The sequence below is a fragment of the Apium graveolens genome, chromosome 6 (assembly GCF_009905375.1).
Source record: "Apium graveolens cultivar Ventura chromosome 6, ASM990537v1, whole genome shotgun sequence".
Classification (NCBI taxonomy): domain Eukaryota; kingdom Viridiplantae; phylum Streptophyta; class Magnoliopsida; order Apiales; family Apiaceae; genus Apium; species Apium graveolens.
Window position 1 is genome coordinate 21895361 of NC_133652.1, and position 17252 is coordinate 21912612.

General features: G+C 32.3%; 2 protein-coding genes across 3 annotated transcripts in view; both read left to right on the forward strand.

Annotated features, from left to right (window-relative positions):
- Positions 1-17252, forward strand: part of LOC141668091 (autophagy-related protein 8C-like) — a 68708-nt gene that overhangs the window by 39422 nt on the left and 12034 nt on the right. The window lies entirely within an intron of this gene.
- LOC141663977 (uncharacterized) lies at positions 749-4430 on the forward strand. Of its 2 annotated transcripts, none has more exons than XM_074469826.1 (2): positions 749-1129; positions 4177-4430. In XM_074469826.1, exon 1 carries the CDS (start codon positions 915-917, stop codon positions 1089-1091), a length of 177 nt encoding a protein of 58 aa, XP_074325927.1. In that variant the 5' UTR covers positions 749-914; the 3' UTR covers positions 1092-1129; positions 4177-4430. The 2 variants fall into 2 exon arrangements, with proteins under 2 accessions (XP_074325927.1, XP_074325926.1); XM_074469825.1 differs by lacking the exon at positions 4177-4430 and adding an exon at positions 4002-4150.

Sequence of the window (17252 nt, forward strand, 5' to 3'; positions counted from 1 at the left end):
AATCTGAAAGTACATTAACACCCTCTTCAGGTATTAAAGACAGGTTTTTGTTCACCGATTTACAAGAAGAGTATAGATAGGTGTGTAGCGGGGAGCTTATGAACTCATGAGGCTAAAGTGCACCTTTTTTTAACTTCGTAGCTCGTAGCTACAAATGCGGAAATGTATTTTATTTCAAAATAAATAATTACAATAAATTATCAAAACTACCTATGTATAAAAAAAATTAGGATTTTAATGTTTTCTACAATTATTTGTAAAAACACGGTTTAAGCAAAATCAACCAATCCCAATTAAACAATTATTTTTTTATTATATTTAAGGTTGTAATTGATTTAATCAGTTCAACTTTTATGTTAAATATTAAATCTATTTGATGTTTGTTATTTAAAAATAAATTTTATTATTTTATTTAAAATATATTAAATAGATTAACGCAAACAACAAGTTTAAATAAAAAACAAATAGGTCATAAAAAGATATATATATTTAAAAAAATGATAAATAACAAAAATAAATTTTACCGTTTAATAATATAATTAAAATTCAACTAACAATTGTGACAAAAAAAATTCATCTAACAAAAGTTTATAAAGTGCTTTCAATGTTTTTTGTGCCAACAATAAATTGACAAAGAATGTCCAAAAAACTATAAAAATCTCATCAAAAATATCAGGGATATGACAATAATTATTCATTACTGCACGGAGCACACTATTAGTGCATTTAATAATTATGTTATACTAACTCAAAGGTCCATACAATAAATTAATATTCCCTCCTTCGATACGCAGCTTGGAGAAGGGGAAAGATCAATTACAAATAATAAATCCCCAAATCCACATTCTTCCAAAACCCTAAAACTATACACACAAAATTTGTATCTATACATCTCCAACTTTCCAATTCATCAAATGGGTATACTCAGAAGCGGCTTCCACTTCATTCTTGGCACAGTGTGTGGAGTCTACGTTGCCCAGAACTACGACGTTCCAAACATTCACAAGCTTTACAAAACAGGGCTCGTGATCGCCAAGCACTACGAGGAAAATTATCGCAAGTCCAAGAAGAAAGATGATGATGATTTGTAGCTTGATAATGGGTGTTGATTGGTTTCGGATTTTATGCGGTAATTTTCACAAAGTTTTGATCTTTATGTGAAAATTTAATATAGTTATATTATGAAAGAGGTTGATTTGAGATATGGGTTAGTTGTAGTTGACTCTTAATTGTTGAAGAATTGAATGATATGATATTTAAATTTTTCTTCATTTTTTTGGCCTTTGAATTGTATGATCTGTTGTTGCTAAATTAATTTATATACTTATTTTTTTGTGTATACTTGAGTAGTGTTGCAGTTACTATAAATGCAGGTGAAATTTTAGTTCAGTTTCAGTTTTGCGGAAGTATTCGCTTACTGTAATTTTTATCGGTTTGTATAATATGTATTTGCAATGCTTTAGATTTTAAAGTACAATGGAAGTAGGGATGTGAATCCATGGCCTAAGAGGGGTGTGCTTAAGGAGCCTTGCGTCTAGGTTATCAATGAATTTTGTGTTGACTGCTACTTTTTTTACTAGTAAGAAAGCTGAATTTGCAAAGAATTTTGACTTGCAAATCAGAAAATAGATTAGCTAGTCGTTCCAGGGTATTTGTAAAGATTTTCTTGTGTATTAATAGTATAGGTACATGGTTTTTAATTTTAGTCTCCGGCCATCTTTTTGTGCTAGATGTAAAATTTCATATTTTGTTAAAGAAGTTCCCGATTTCCCGTTATGGTTTGTCATTTGTATGTATATTTGTCTTGATATACATTGTTGATTGTTTTAGGGAGTTTTGATTTGTGTATTAGCCTGTTTGACAAAGGAATCCTCAATGTATACCTAGCCCGTGAATCGGGATTTTTACAATACAATGATGTTTGTGCTAGTTCAGTTGTCATTGAGGAGAGATTTGGTTAGGAACTACATTGTTAAAATCTTGATAGAAGTATTGTATGTTAGGGTTCATAAATGTCAATCATACAGGGAATTATTTGTGTATCAAACCGTCAGTAAAGTGAACAAGTAATGGCAGAATTTAAGGAGTCTGAATTCTATCTTTGTGATCATTTACTTGGGCTTAAAGTAAACCAAGCAATCTTAATTTTGACTTGAAAAGCTAAAGCTACTATAAATCATACTGCAAACGGGTTAAATATCAAAGTGGTCACTGAAGTCACGGTCATATATCACTTTCTTGATTATAGTTATCGGCGTCTCTAATGCATCACTCTAGTAGCGAGTAATGACGTACCCGTTAATTTTTAACTGTTGACCAGACGGGAATTTTTTGACCGTGACGTGTATACTTTATTTGTTTAAATAGACAATAACAGAGGATTAGGTGGCAAGTGACTAGATAAATATTGATTTTCTATTTATATAAACACAAGTAGTAAACCCATATGTAACAACACATCTGACCACCATATATAACAGATACATACACAAACGTATATCAGCAGCAAGGTTGTGTTCAATGTTGCATCAGTAGTGGAGAAGAGTATATGAAGGAAGGAATGGGTAGTGGTGCAGATGGGGGACATTTCCTGGTTGCCAGGGTTCTGGACTTAAGATTTCTACACTAAGCTTAAGAAATTTATAATTCTTTCCTCTCAAGAGTTTTGAACTAAGCTTAAAATTTTTTTTACTCTTCACCAGTTCACTCTTACCTCTATTTTCACTCATCTATATCTCCCTGGCCGAACGTGAAACAACAAAGACACGCAGTTCACTGTAACTCACAATGCCCATCGTTTTCAACCTGAGTAGAGGTCACCAACTTAGAGGGCCCACCGTTGAGCAGCAACAGAAACGTGCAAGTACCAATATTATACCCACCAATATTACCTATATCATGTGGTAAGACTGAAATCGAGCCCTCAACCTTATGAGATATGGGCACAGAAAATGTTGTAGGAACAACGACAACTGCATCACTATATTTCTAAATAACATATATTTCTGCAATTTAAAGTTTTAACACCTTAAAATAGTAGGCTTTATCTCTAGGTTACACTTTTCTATCAGTCTCTGTAACTAATTTTTGGAGGGAAAGTCTGTTTGAGTGAGTTGACAGCGGGCTCGGATGACAACTAGCTCTCTTGTGTACACATGGATTTTCTGCTGGCACACCTGTGCACATGTCCGCCTTTGTTGACACACTCAGAAGTCAGACCTCTCAGTATTCTCAACAATTATTATGATAAAATCTTAAGATTATATCCCTAGAAGTGCTGTGAATTCTCCTTGCTGCTTTGGTTATCTGTAAGTTAGCATAGTTGAATACTTAAACTGCTGACATGAAGACCCGAACATTCAGTGATGTGGCTTATATAAACATACAGACATACTGTATATATGATAGATACATACCATAGCTTAGCTGGATGTACATGTTGAATTAATATTATATTTTTAATTCTATTCAGAAGAGTCAACTATGCCACCTAACTTTACGTTAGGTCAACAGTTAACATTTAACAACTTTGTCATTATTGGCTACTAAAGTGGTGCATTAGAGACCCCGATAACTATAATCAAGAAATTGATATATGCCCGTCACTTCGGTGACCACTTTGATATTTAACCCTACTGCAAACCATGTGACTTCACGAAAAACAAGTATAGTTATATAATGAAAGAGGTTGATTTGAGATATGGGTTAGTTGTAGTTGACTTTAAATTGTTAAAGAATTGAATGATATGATATTTGAATTTTTCATTATTTTTTGCCTTCGAATTTTATGTATATGTCACTGCTAATTGTTTTTAGTGATTCTTAGTTCGTACTTCGTACTTCAGTGATTTTGCAGTTGTTATAACTTCAGGTGGAATTATAGTTCAGTTTAATATTTTCAGTGTGTCGGCCAAGGCTAATCCAAGGCTTTTTTATGTGTTTTGCAATGGTTTAGATTTTTATGTGTTTTGCAATGGTTTAGAATTTAAAGTACAATGTAGGTAGGGATGTCGGATGTGAATCCTTGACTTAAGAGGGGAGTGCTGAAGGAGCCTTGCCTCTAGGATATCAATGATTTTTGTGTTGATGGCTACTTTACTGGTAAAAAAGCTGAATTTGTAACGAATTTTAACTTGCAATTTAGAAAATTAATTGGCCTATCGCTCCTGTGTATAGGATGGATACATGGTTCTCACTGTATACCTACTCCGTGGAATCAAATATTCATACTTATGATGCTGTTTATGCTGTAAATGGAGTGTTCATCTCCTTCTCCAACAATAAAATGTTGGAAGAGGACTGTTATTTTTTGTAAACTTGCCAGTTGTGGTCTTAAATGTTGTAATTGCCTGCACTGCTTTGTTATCATATATTTGAGATATCTGTGTGGGTCTGTTTGTTTTCACCCGATCTATGATTTCGTTTCGTTAGCCGTTGTATCACTACAGAAAATATTCTCCTGGCACAATCTTAATATTATCATGTTATTACTTTATCGTTCGATGCTGTAAGAAAGTTTTTATATAAAAATTTAGAAGACAAATATGTTTTGATTAGATTTCCGGTATCATTGAAATATGGAACAAAGAGAATACTAATAAGATAGTAAGCAATAATTTGCTGTGGCTTAATCTCCAAGAAAATTTTAAGTAGCTGCATACACTGGACTCTGGACAAATTGTGAACTCGGTCTGAGTTTCAATTCTTGGAGTGACATGCTGTTGTTGAGCTTTGATAAGTTTCATCTTATTAGTATATACTTTGTTCCATATTTTAAACTCGGTTGGAGTTTTAAGGAAGTGGCTGCAGACACGGAGATTAATAGATTATGAAGATCCAAAATTTGAAATTGAAGCCTGTCATACTAAAACAGTGGTTAAGGATTTTTTTTTATCTCATATATACTTCAAAAGGACTTTATGTACCCGCGTTTAAAAAAGTGGGGGTTGGCTGTTGGCCGTTGGTATCTACCCTAGGTCCTGATAATTTGTTCGTGTCGTGTATTTTCGTATATCGTGTACTTGAATGTCAAACACAAAACCGACATGTTTAGCATTCTTGTATTTTCGTTTCGTATCGTGTTCGTGTTCATGTATTTTCGTTTCGTATCGTGTACATTCGTGTTCATGTATTTTCGTTTCGTGTCGTGTTAACTGAATATTAATATATATTTAATTTAATATTAATATAAATTAAAAAAAAACAAGATTTTTAGGTAAAAAAATATTAAATATATGAAAAATATATATTTATATCTCAATTATATACAATATAATGAAGTCTTTTAAAAATAAATATGCATACATTTATTATAATTTTACATATATTTATAAAAAATATTAAATTTCAATTATAATATTTATTTATGTTATATATTTCATGTCGTGTCGTGTACTCGAAGGTTAAACACAAAACCGACACTAAATCTCGACCGTGTTCTTTCGTGTTCGTGTACTGAAAATGCAAACATAAACACTAAATTTTCGTGTCGTGTAAGTCGTGTCGTTTCCAAAATTGTCGTTCTACCTAGGATACTCCTCTCAAATCCCATCACGTAATATCATAAGTATCAGTTTGGAAAAGTTTTTTCAAGTATTTTTTTTTCAGTAATTAATGAATTTATTGATGAATTGTATTCAAATTATAATAGACAAAGATAGAGCATATCTTTCATTCCGAAAGTGTTTATCATCTAAACGAAGGTCATGCATAAATGTTCCCGGAAGCTTAGATAATAAAACCTTAATGTTTGAAGAGATAACTCACAAAAAGGTCTCGTTAAAACCTGCAAGAGTAAAACCCAATGGGAAAAAACTCGAGGAAAAAGAGTGCCTGAGTACATCCTATACACAACTAATAAAAAACTAGTGTTTTTTCTGATAGAGGTAAAATCGCTCGTGTTATCAAAATTTTTGGTTAAGTTGCATTGTACTCCGAATTCAAATTCATTGGCAATATGATTGTGCTTTAAAATCTGAGACTCTTCCGATTATCGAGAAGAATACCATATCATCACTCCGAGTTCCATTGTAGCTAATCACTTTACAGTCTTATCATAGAACACTCATTTATGTTTTTTCAAACATCCTGAAAATGAGAATAAAATAAATAAGAAGAATATTTTAGATAAAAGAAAAAATAATATTTACTCAAACGGATAATCTAACCAAAGAAAATATTTGGTTAGACACAAAAAGCCAACAAAATGGCACATGATTGCCAATAAAGGCCAAAATTATGTCATCAAAAGGTCATCCATAAAAGGTACAATAACAAACCATTAATGGCACAAAACCTCTTCAAGATAGCAAAATCATTTTTTATAGTCCCAAAAAGGTACACAAATAATCAAGAATAAAAGTTATAAAAATGTATTGAATAATTTTAAAATTTGAATTAAAGAATTAAAAGATATATGTAAAATCGTTTAAAGTTAAATTTTAACAAAGGACAAACAAAGATCAACAATTATGATAATAATAAAAGACAATTAAATTCTTTTGGCTAGCACAAAATTATATATACTAATTATTTATTAGTCACATAAAGTGACGTCAATCGTCATAAAAGACAAAAACGTCATCAATCATGGCCTTCAAAAATAGTACAAATTTCCTCATGAATTAAAGCACAAAGTCATCAATCATGATCCTCAATAATGATACAACTAGCATAATAACCCGTGCGAGGTACATGTCATTTTCTAGATTTTTTTATGCGTCATACAATTATAATGTTCTTAGTTGTTTTCTTATTTGTAAATGTTGTACAATATCTAACGTATATTAAATATAAGTTGATTCTTTATCAACATGTATTATTTTCATACAATACATTACCAAATTATATAACGTTTCTAATATAGCTCATTAAGCAAAATATATATATTCTTGTTTGTGTTGTATAATTTGTATTAAATAAATGAATATAAACAAGATAGTCGATGTACGTTTAAAATAAAATGATTAAACTTACTCTGTAGAATGTCGTCATTATGTTTATAAAAAAGCTAAAAATTAACATATATGTTCAATATAAAGTTGACCAAAAATTTTGAATTTTATTTAAATAAACTATATGTACTGCTCAATTCACGACTAACTTACAATTAACTTACGCAATTTAAAAAGATAAAAAATGCATAACTGAAATGAGGATAACTTGCGATCATAATATACAATAATGTAAAATTTACAATACTGTCAATATAAAAGTTGATTTTAATGAAAAATGTTACTTTTTGAAATTCAACGTATGTAAAGGTAAGATTAAGTTATATGTGTATGTGTCAGCATGTAAGTAAATTATCATATGTTACATTTCTTGGTAAATTCTGAAGGTTTCAATTATTTATATGCTAAATATATTATTTATGTACATTTATATTCATTATTAACATTTACCGAGACAATTGATTACTTAAATAACATTCATTTATAATTATTCAAAAATTAAAATTATGTAATAAATAAATTATAATAACTTATATATGGTATTCACATTATCACTGACAAACAATTCATAACTATTTTTTACGCAATCGAGTACTAATCATGGTTGTAACATAAAATTAATGTATAAATTGTAAAGATTTATTATTGATATTCATTATTTTTTTCAAGAACTAGAAGGAAAAATTGTAATTATATCGTTATTTAAACTATTTTAATTTTCTTTAATTACGACTCTAATATATCTTCATATAATAATTTGATAACATTGTATGCTATTCTTCGAAAATTCAATATTTTTCAATTCGATAAAGTTTTATAAGTATCAGTTGAACGGGTTAATTCCTTCAAATTATTGAACAATATATATATTTTTCCCTTTAAATAGTATAAAATGCATTGAATCAAGGAATTTTTGCATAAATACCCAAGTTGCAGAAAATATTTGCAAAATACGGATCAATCTCATATGCAACCACATATGCAACCGTTCAACCTCATATGCAACATTTGTCCGTATTTTTACAAATATTTTCATAAAAAAGTAATATTTTGGTAAATTCCCTTGAATCAAACGCTACAATATAGTAAAGATATAACTTTTATTTGTATATTTTATAATATTAAAATAATTCAAAGTATTTGTACAATATTTTCTTGATCAATGAATATTGCTTATCTAAAAGAATTGTTTTTAAAAGACTAGTTTTTTCAAGTGAAAAATGAAAAATAAATATATTTAATATAACATCGTAGTTTTAACAAATCTCGTGAGATCTTATGTCAAATTTCGATATTTTTAAAACCGGGACAACTTCCAAAAACAATTACGCTACCAGTGAATTTAGTAATTTTAATACAAATAATCAATTGACTTGATCCTATCAAGACCTCAAATACATTAATTTATATTAAGATAAACTATTAAAATATTTCACATTATTGATAAGATATTCTCTGCGAGCTTGTAATTTAAATTTACTAAATGTAGAATGTGACGATGTTTTTCGGTCGGGTCATGTAGTCAAATTCGAAATAAACTAAAAATGCATTGACTCATTATAATTCGAACTTATCTAAATATGTAATAATAATATAGATTATTTACATATAATCGTTCTATTTTCAATATTTGTTTAAAAAATTATATATGTGCATTTTAATTACTTTTTATAATAAAAAATATGTTAAAAATATATAAGATATATTTTCAAACTAAAAAATGATTAATAAATAAGATAATAATTCATTTGTGTACTATGCCTAACTTTATATTTGGAATTAAGTTTTTTAGAATTAACTGTTCAAATATTCAATTAACGATCCTTTTTTTGGAATTCAAAGTAACTACCTTTAAAGTTAAATAAAATATTCATTTAGCACACTTACATATTATGTGTATGATAAAAAGCACACGTGACAATATGGTGTAGTGGTATGAGGTTGTATATGTGAATGAAATAACTTGGGTTCGATTCCCACAAACCATATCTTTTATATAAATACGTGGCTTCCGCAATGAATCATTAATGAAGCTATTTCTTTCTTTAATTATTTTAAAATAAAATAAATATATTATCCTTGCATTATATTGAAATTATGTTGTCAATATCAAATAATTCAACTATAATAAAATTAAGTATTTCATAAATTTAGTAAAAATATGTATAACCGAATAATAAAATTATAATTCAAATATAATAATACTCATTTCATATTTATTACTATTAGATTATTTCGAGAAACGTTTATCCGAGAAGGTTTTTAATTCATAAACTCATGATTTCGTAAACTCTTGAGACCATGAGTTTATGAATCAAAAACCATAACGGGTGCACGTTTCTCAAAATAATGCATATTAGTAATAATTAAATGATGAATATTTAATAAAATTTATTAATATTGTATTATTTAATGAAATATGTTTTTACTAAATTTATAAAATACTTTTCGAAAGATATAAATGTGAACATAAGAAGCCCACTTTGGAAATAGTTAATTTATTATATTTCAATATATATATATATATTGTGCATATGTTGTGTACTTGATGATGACATAAACAAAACACCTAAGTAGATTTTACTTAGTGAAATAATGTAGCACTCGACGGATAAGAATTATAGTCCCGACGGATAACTCATTATAGTCCCGACGGATAATGATTTATTATCCATCGTGTGAGTAGCTTATGTAATAATAAGTCTGTAGCACATTTCTGCATACACCTTTGTATAGAGTCTGTAGTAGCATATAAGTCATGTGGACTTTAACTAGATATGCAGAATAGGTTGATTAATTGTACATAGATGATGTCTTGTAATTCTGCATAAGTGAAATGAAGTCAAGTGACTGGTTGCTACCCGACGGATAAACTACAAAGCACCCAACGGATGATCAACAACCCGACGGATGATCAACAATCCGAAGAATGATCATGAAACCAACAGATAAAGAATTCAAACATCAGTTGACAGTGACAACTGGTCACATGCGTCGGGATATATGCAAATGGAATGAGGAAGCCTATTAACTGGGTAATAGAGAACAAAGTAGCAAAGCATAAAAACTGATAGTTTTTATAATGATTCTATATTTTGACTTTGTAATCTTGGTAATATATAAACCAAGAAGTAGCAAATAGAAACATAGATCTGAGATACAAAAAGTGAGAAATATTTGTAAGCAGAATTATTAGCATTTCTCTGTATTCTCAGTAGTTCAAATTTGTAAGCAACTGTGAGCATTCTTGCACACAGAGTTCTCTCGATATAATATATATCTCTGGTGGAATTGTTTAAATCCACCAGAAAGTTTTTAAAGACTCTTGTTTTTAATTACTTATGTTTTGATTCACTTAAATTTTTATTCCGCATTGTGCTAATCAAAACACTTATATTTGTATTCGAGTTTGAACATTTTTTATTTTAAGGAAAAAGGTTCAAGAATTCCATTCAACCCCCCTTATGTAATTCTTGCTATATTGTTAAGGGACTAACAATTGGTATCAGAACAAGCTCTTAATCTACAAAGAGTTTAAAGATCAAAACAATTCAGCAAGATGAACAAGAAGGATGTTGGAGTCAAGATTCCTTTTCTAGATAAAGATAATTACCATCATTGGAAGGTAAAGATGCATCTTCATATGCTTTCTCAAGATGAGGCCTATGTGGACTACATAGAAAAAGGCCCTCATGTTCCAATGAGAGCTGCAACAGGAAACGAGCCATCAGTTCCCAAGCCAAGGCATGAATGGTCTGATCCTGACATTGAACAAGTCAGGAAGGATAAAAAGGCCATGAATATTCTGTTTAATGGAGTTGATGCAGACATGTTTGACAACATTATCAACTGCAAAACTGCCAAGAAAGTCTGGGATACTATACAGATAATCTGTGATGGCACTGAGCAAGTTAGAGAAAATAAGATGCAGCTCTTGATTCAGCAATATGAACATTTTCACAATGAGGAAAGTGAGTCTCTCACTGACATTTTTAGTAGGTTTCAAAAACTACTAAACGCTCTTAAGTTGCATGGAAGAGTCTATCAGAATAAAGACTCTAATATGAAATTCCTTAGATCTCTTCCAAAGGAATGGAAATCAATGACAGTCTTATTAAGAAACTCACAAGATTATAAGGAGTTTTCTTTGGAGAGACTGTATGGCATCCTGAAAACCTATGAGCTTGAAATAGAGCAGGATGAAAGGATGGAGAGAGGAAAGAAGAAAAGAGGATCCATTGCACTAGTTGCTGAGTTGGAAAAGGAGAAGGAAGTGAAGATGGAAGCTGTTGAATCAACTTCTAAGGTCTGTGAGAACAAGGGCAAGGGGCTTGCCGTAGAAAGTGAAGATTCATTGAGCCAAGATGACATGGAGGACATTGATGAGCACCTAACATTTCTTTCCAGGAGATTTGCCAAGCTCAAGTTTAAGAAGAACTTTGGAACAGCCAAGTCAAATAGAAACATGGTGGACAAGTCAAAATTCAAATGTTTCAAATGTGGCTTGGCAGGGCATTTTGCCAATGAGTGTAGAAAGTCAGATTCCAGTAAGAAAAAGTTTGAGTCTGTGGATTATAAGCAAAAATACTTTGATCTACTCAAACAAAAGGAAAAGGCTTTTATTACACAAGAAAATGACCGGGCAGCATATGGTCTGGATGAAGATGAAGATGTCAGCTATGTTAATCTAGCCCTAATGGCCAAGTCTGATGAGACAGAGACAAGTTCCTCAAGCAATCAGGTAATTACTACAAACCTTGCATATTTATCTAAAGCTGAGTGTAATGATGCCATAAATGACATGTCTACATAATTATATCATTTGCGTGTTACACTTAAGTCTCTTACTAAACAAAATGCTAAAATCAAAGAAAACAATTTATTTTTAAGTGAGAGGAATAATGTGCTTGAGTCTTAGTTTATTAATTTTGAAAAATTAAGAATTGAGTGTAAGATTGCCAAGGAGGAATTAACTGAGTCCTTGAAAAAGGAAGAGATTTTAAAGAAGCAGCTCGAGCGTGAACAAGAGGTGATTAAAGCATGGAAAACATCCAGGGATGTCCATGCTCAAATCACCAAAGTTCAAGGAATTGAGTCTTTTTGTGATGAAGCCTGGAAAAAGAACAAAGAAAAACTAGAACCTAATTTGGTAGATGGACTGCTAACAGATGTAGACTCGACGGATGATGAAGACTATCCGTCGGATAACAAAAAGTGTTATCCGTCGAATGATGAAAATCCTCATCCGTCGGCTGTGAGCAAGCCCATTAGCAAAGCCAAACTAATCAAGCTGAATGAGAAGTATGGGTCTGTTTCCAAGAACTTTGTTTCAGGAGAGTCAAGTCAAGTTAAGAAAGGGAAAAAGACTAATGTTGGTCACATGACTGTCAAACAGTTAAGTGACAGACTTGAGAAAATTGAGGTAAAAATAGAGACCAAAAGAAAAAACAATAGGAATGGTAAAGTAGGGATTAACAAACACAATAACTATACACCTGATAAATATGCTCCTAGAAAAATCTGTGTCAAGTGTGGTAGTGTAAATTATTTATCTGTTAATTGCAAATCTGCCATGCCTACTCCCATGTCTGTTCAGTCTCAATTTCCTAACATGAATGCCATGCCTTCCATGCATGTTAATGTTATGCCTACACAGAACATGAATGCATAGTTTGCTAATATGCCATTTGCACCTAATCCTTATTATGCTGCATATAGTATGCCACAAATGCCATTTAGCATGCCTTACCGGGATAATATGTTTACACCAAGCATGCCATTTCCTGTTAGTCATAATATGCATGATAATTTTGTTGCAATGAATGGTTTCAAAGGTCCAATCCAAATGATTAAGGACAAATCTGAAATTCCTAAGTCAAATGAGATAAGACCTAAGAAACAGAAAAAGAAAGCTAACAAGGCAGGACCCAAGGAAACTTGGGTACCAAAATCAACTTGATTTGATTTTGATGTGTGCAGGGAAACAGAAAGAATCTTTGGTACTTGGATAGTGGTTGTTCAAGACACATGACTGGTGATTCTACCCTGCTCACAGAGTTTAAGGAGAGAGCTGGCCCGAGTATCACTTTTGGAGATGACAGCAAGGGTTATACTGTGGGATATGGCTTGATTTCAAAGGACAATGTCATCATTGAGGAGGTTGCCTTAGTGGATGGTCTCAAACACAATCTGTTGAGTATCAGCCAGCTTTGTGACAAAGGCAATTCAGTAACCTTCAACTCAGAAGCCTGTGTTTTGACTAATAAAAGAAGCAACAAAGTGGTTCTCACTGGTGTGAGAAAAGGAAATGTGTATCTAGCTGATTTCAACTCATCCAAAGCAGAGTCTGTAACTTGTCTTCTCAGTAAAGCAAGTCAGGATGAAAGTTGGCTATGGCACAAAAAGCTATCCCATTTAAACTTCAAGACCATGAATGGGCTGGTAAAGAAAGAACTGGTAAGAGGCATTCCTCTAGTGGAGTTTTCAAAGGATGGACTGTGTGATGCCTGCCAAAAAGGGAAGCAGATCAAAGTATCATTCAGGAAGAAACTTGATTCAACAATTGAAGAGCCTTTGCAACTGCTTCACATGGATTTGTTTGGACCAATCAATGTATTGTCCATCTCAAGAAAAAGATTTTGCCTAGTAATTGTAGATGATTTCTCAAAGTTCTCTTGGACATATTTCCTAAAATCTAAAGATGAGGCTAGTGAAATCATCATCAATCACATAAGGCAAGTCAACAATCATCCTGATTTCAAAGTTAGAAGAATCAGGAGTGACAATGGAACTGAGTTCAAGAATTCTATCATGAGAGCATTTTGTGAAGAAAATGGGATTCTGCATGAGTTTTCAGCAGCAAGGACTCCACAACAGAATGGAGTAGTGGAAAGGAAGAACATATCACTTATTGAAGCTGCAAGGACAATGCTTGAAGAATCTAAACTACCAACATATTTCTGGGCTGAAGCTGTAAATACTGCATGCTACACTCAGAACATTTCTCTGGTTAATCAAGCAAGATGCATGACTCCCTATCAATTGTTCAAGAACAAGAAGCCAACTCTAAACTTTCTTCATGTCTTTGGCTGCAAATGCTATATCCTGAGAAATCAAACTGATCAAAATGGGAAGTTTGATGCTAAAGCAGATGAAGGAATTTTTGTTGGATATGCTGTTGGTAAAGCATATAGAGTCTACAATCTAAAAACCAACATTGTTGTGGAATCTATACATGTTGTGTTTGATGATAAAAAGATTGAAGGACTGAAAGATGGAGATTACCATGAGAGCCTTAAATTCGACAATGTGGAGATGGTTAGTGATGACAGTGATGATAAAAGTGATCAAGAAATAGTGTCTAAGGATAATGCAGATAAATCTACTACCAATGAAGCACAAAACTCAACATCCATCGAGTTGCATAATGCTTCATCCGTCGGAAGGCAATCTGCGTTATCCGTCGGAAGACAACCTGCCTCATCCGTCGGTTCTCAAAATTCACCATCCGTCGGGTTATCAAAAGGAGCAGGAGGTCAAGACAGATCACCTATAGAAAATTCCCCTTTCTCAAATTAAAGATCCACAAACTCAGGGGGAGTTTCTAACAATCAAAACTCAATCACACATCAAGACGAGCATGAGGTCTCTTCATCTAGAGCTAATCTACCTCAACAAAGGAAATGGATAAAAGATCACCCCTTTGAGCTTATCATTGGTGATGTTTCTTCTAGAGTTCAAACAAGAAGAGCAACTCAGGAAGAATGTCTATACAACAGCTTTCTGTCAAAGGAAGAACCAAAGAAGGTAGAAGAAGCTTTGTTGGATCCTGATTGGATTTTAGCCATGCAGGAGGAGCTAAACCAATTTGAAAGGAATAATGTATGGAAGCTGGTACCCAAACCTAAAGGAAAGAATCCAATAGACACCAAGTGGGTATTCAGAAGCAAGATGGATAAAAATGGTATAGTAGTCAGGAACAAAGCTAGATTGGTTGCTAAGGGCTATTGTCAGCAAGAAGAAATAGATTTTGATGAAACATTTGCTCCTGTTGCAAGACTAGAAGCCATCAGAATCTTCTTAGCCTATGCAGCCCATGCCAATTTCAAGGTCTATCAAATGGATGTCAAAAGTACCTTTCTGAATGAAGATTTGGAGGAAGAAGTATATGTCAGTCAACCTCCTGGTTTTGAAGATCCAAATTTTCCAGAATATGTCTATTATCTTCTGAAAGCACTTTATGGACTGAAACAAGCACCTAGAGCCTGGTATGACACTTTATCAAAGTTCCTTTTGGAAAATCACTTCACAAGAGGTACTGTAGATAAAACTTTATTTTTCAGAAATGTTAATGGCTCTAGTATACTTGTTCAAATTTATGCAGATGATATTATTTTTGACTCTAAAGATGAGAAACTTTGCAAGAAGTTTACCAAATTGATGCAAAGTAAGTATGAAATGAGTATGATGGGAGAACTAACTTACTTTCTTGGTTTGCAAGTTAAGAAAGTTAGTAATTGAATATTCATTTGTCAAACTAAATATATTTTTGATCTTTTAAAGAAGTTTGATCTAATGGATTGCACATCTGCAAAAACTCCCATGACCACTGCAACTAAGCTTGAATTAAACACTACTGAAAAGTCTGTGGATATTTCAAGTTATAGAGGCATGGCTGGCTCACTTCTGTACTTAACAGCTAGTAGGCCAGATATAATATTTGCTACATGTTTATGTGCTAGATTTCAGGCTGATCCTAGAGAATCTCACTTGATAGCTATTAAGAGAATTTTCAGATATCTCAAGGGAACACCAAACCTTGGCATTTGGTACCCTAGAGATTCTGGTTTTGATCTAACTGGTTATTCAGATTCAGATTATGCAGGTTGTAGAATTGATAGAAAGAGCACAACATGTACCTGTCAATTTCTAGGAAACAAGCTTGTGTCCTGGTTCAGTAAAAAGCAAAATTCAGTTTCTACTTATACAGCTGGAGCTGAATATATTGTTGTTGGCAGTTGCTGTGCACATATTTCATGGATGAAAAATCGATTGCTAGACTATGGTTTGCAAGTTGAGAGAATTCCTATTTTCTGTGATAACACAAGTGCAATTTCCATCACTGAAAATCCAGTGCAACATTCAAGGACAAAGCACATAGATATCAAGTACCATTTCATAAGGAAACATGTGATGAATGGTACTGTGGAACTACATTTTGTTCCAAGTGAGAAGCAACTTGCAGATATCTTTACCAAGCCACTGGACGAATCCACCTTTTCAAGGTTGGTAAGTGAGTTAGGTATGCTTAATTACTCTTAAATTTATCTGAGTTATTTTGCAAGTTGTTATGTAGCCAGAAATTTAATTGATTCAGTCTTGGATGAAATTTTGGCTAAGTCAAAATTTACATCTCGACGGATGACCCTCATCCATCGAGTTTAGTCATCCGTCGATATACCATTTGCTAATGAAAATCAATCACTTTTCTGGAATCTTTTAAAACTCGACGGATAACAGTTTATCCTCATCCGTCGAATTGTCTTAATCTCAGCCGTTAATTCCCTGTACATTATCCATCAAGTATATTTACAGTTTGTAAGTATTATACGACGGATAATGGGTGGAATTTTTACAGTTCATTTTTAAACGGCTATTTTAGGCAATTTCTATTGGTTAATTTACTTTACTTTATTATTTTTAATCAGTTATTTTTGAGATAGTATAAAAGCTTATTTCATTGCAATTGTTTTCTTTTATCATTCTCAAATTCAACTGCTCTTATTTCATTCTCTCTCAAGCAATTACTTTCTCTCTCTCTCTCTCTCTCTCTTCAAGCTTTCATTCTCTAACAATGGCACCTGTAGTAAAGATTATGTCTCAAACTGGGTTCATTTATGAGAAGAACAATTTCACTGCATTGGTCAATAAGGGTATTCAGTAATCAGAGGACTACCACAAGATGATGGACTTTGTGAAGAACTGCAAGCTCAATTACGCTATGCTGGAATCACCACAATCTTCTGTGAAGTTGTTGCAGAGATGTGGACCACTGCTATCTACAACTTTACTGACAAGACCATCACTCTAACCATCAAAGGTAATGAATTCTGTATCAATAGTGATGTGATAAAAGCATGTTTCAAAATTCCTGATAATAATGTGACTTCACCACACAATGACACTGATATTATCAATATGCTTAATTCCATGCATTATGCACTTCCTACTTCTAAACTGAGTGATATTAGGAGAATGGGTCTTTGGAAGGAGTGGAATTTCATGTGTGATGTAGTTACT

Coding starts and splice junctions, on each gene's coding strand:
- LOC141663977 (XM_074469826.1), top strand. CDS start 915: ATGGGTATACTCAGAAGCGGCTTCCACTTCATTCTTGGCACAGTGTGT.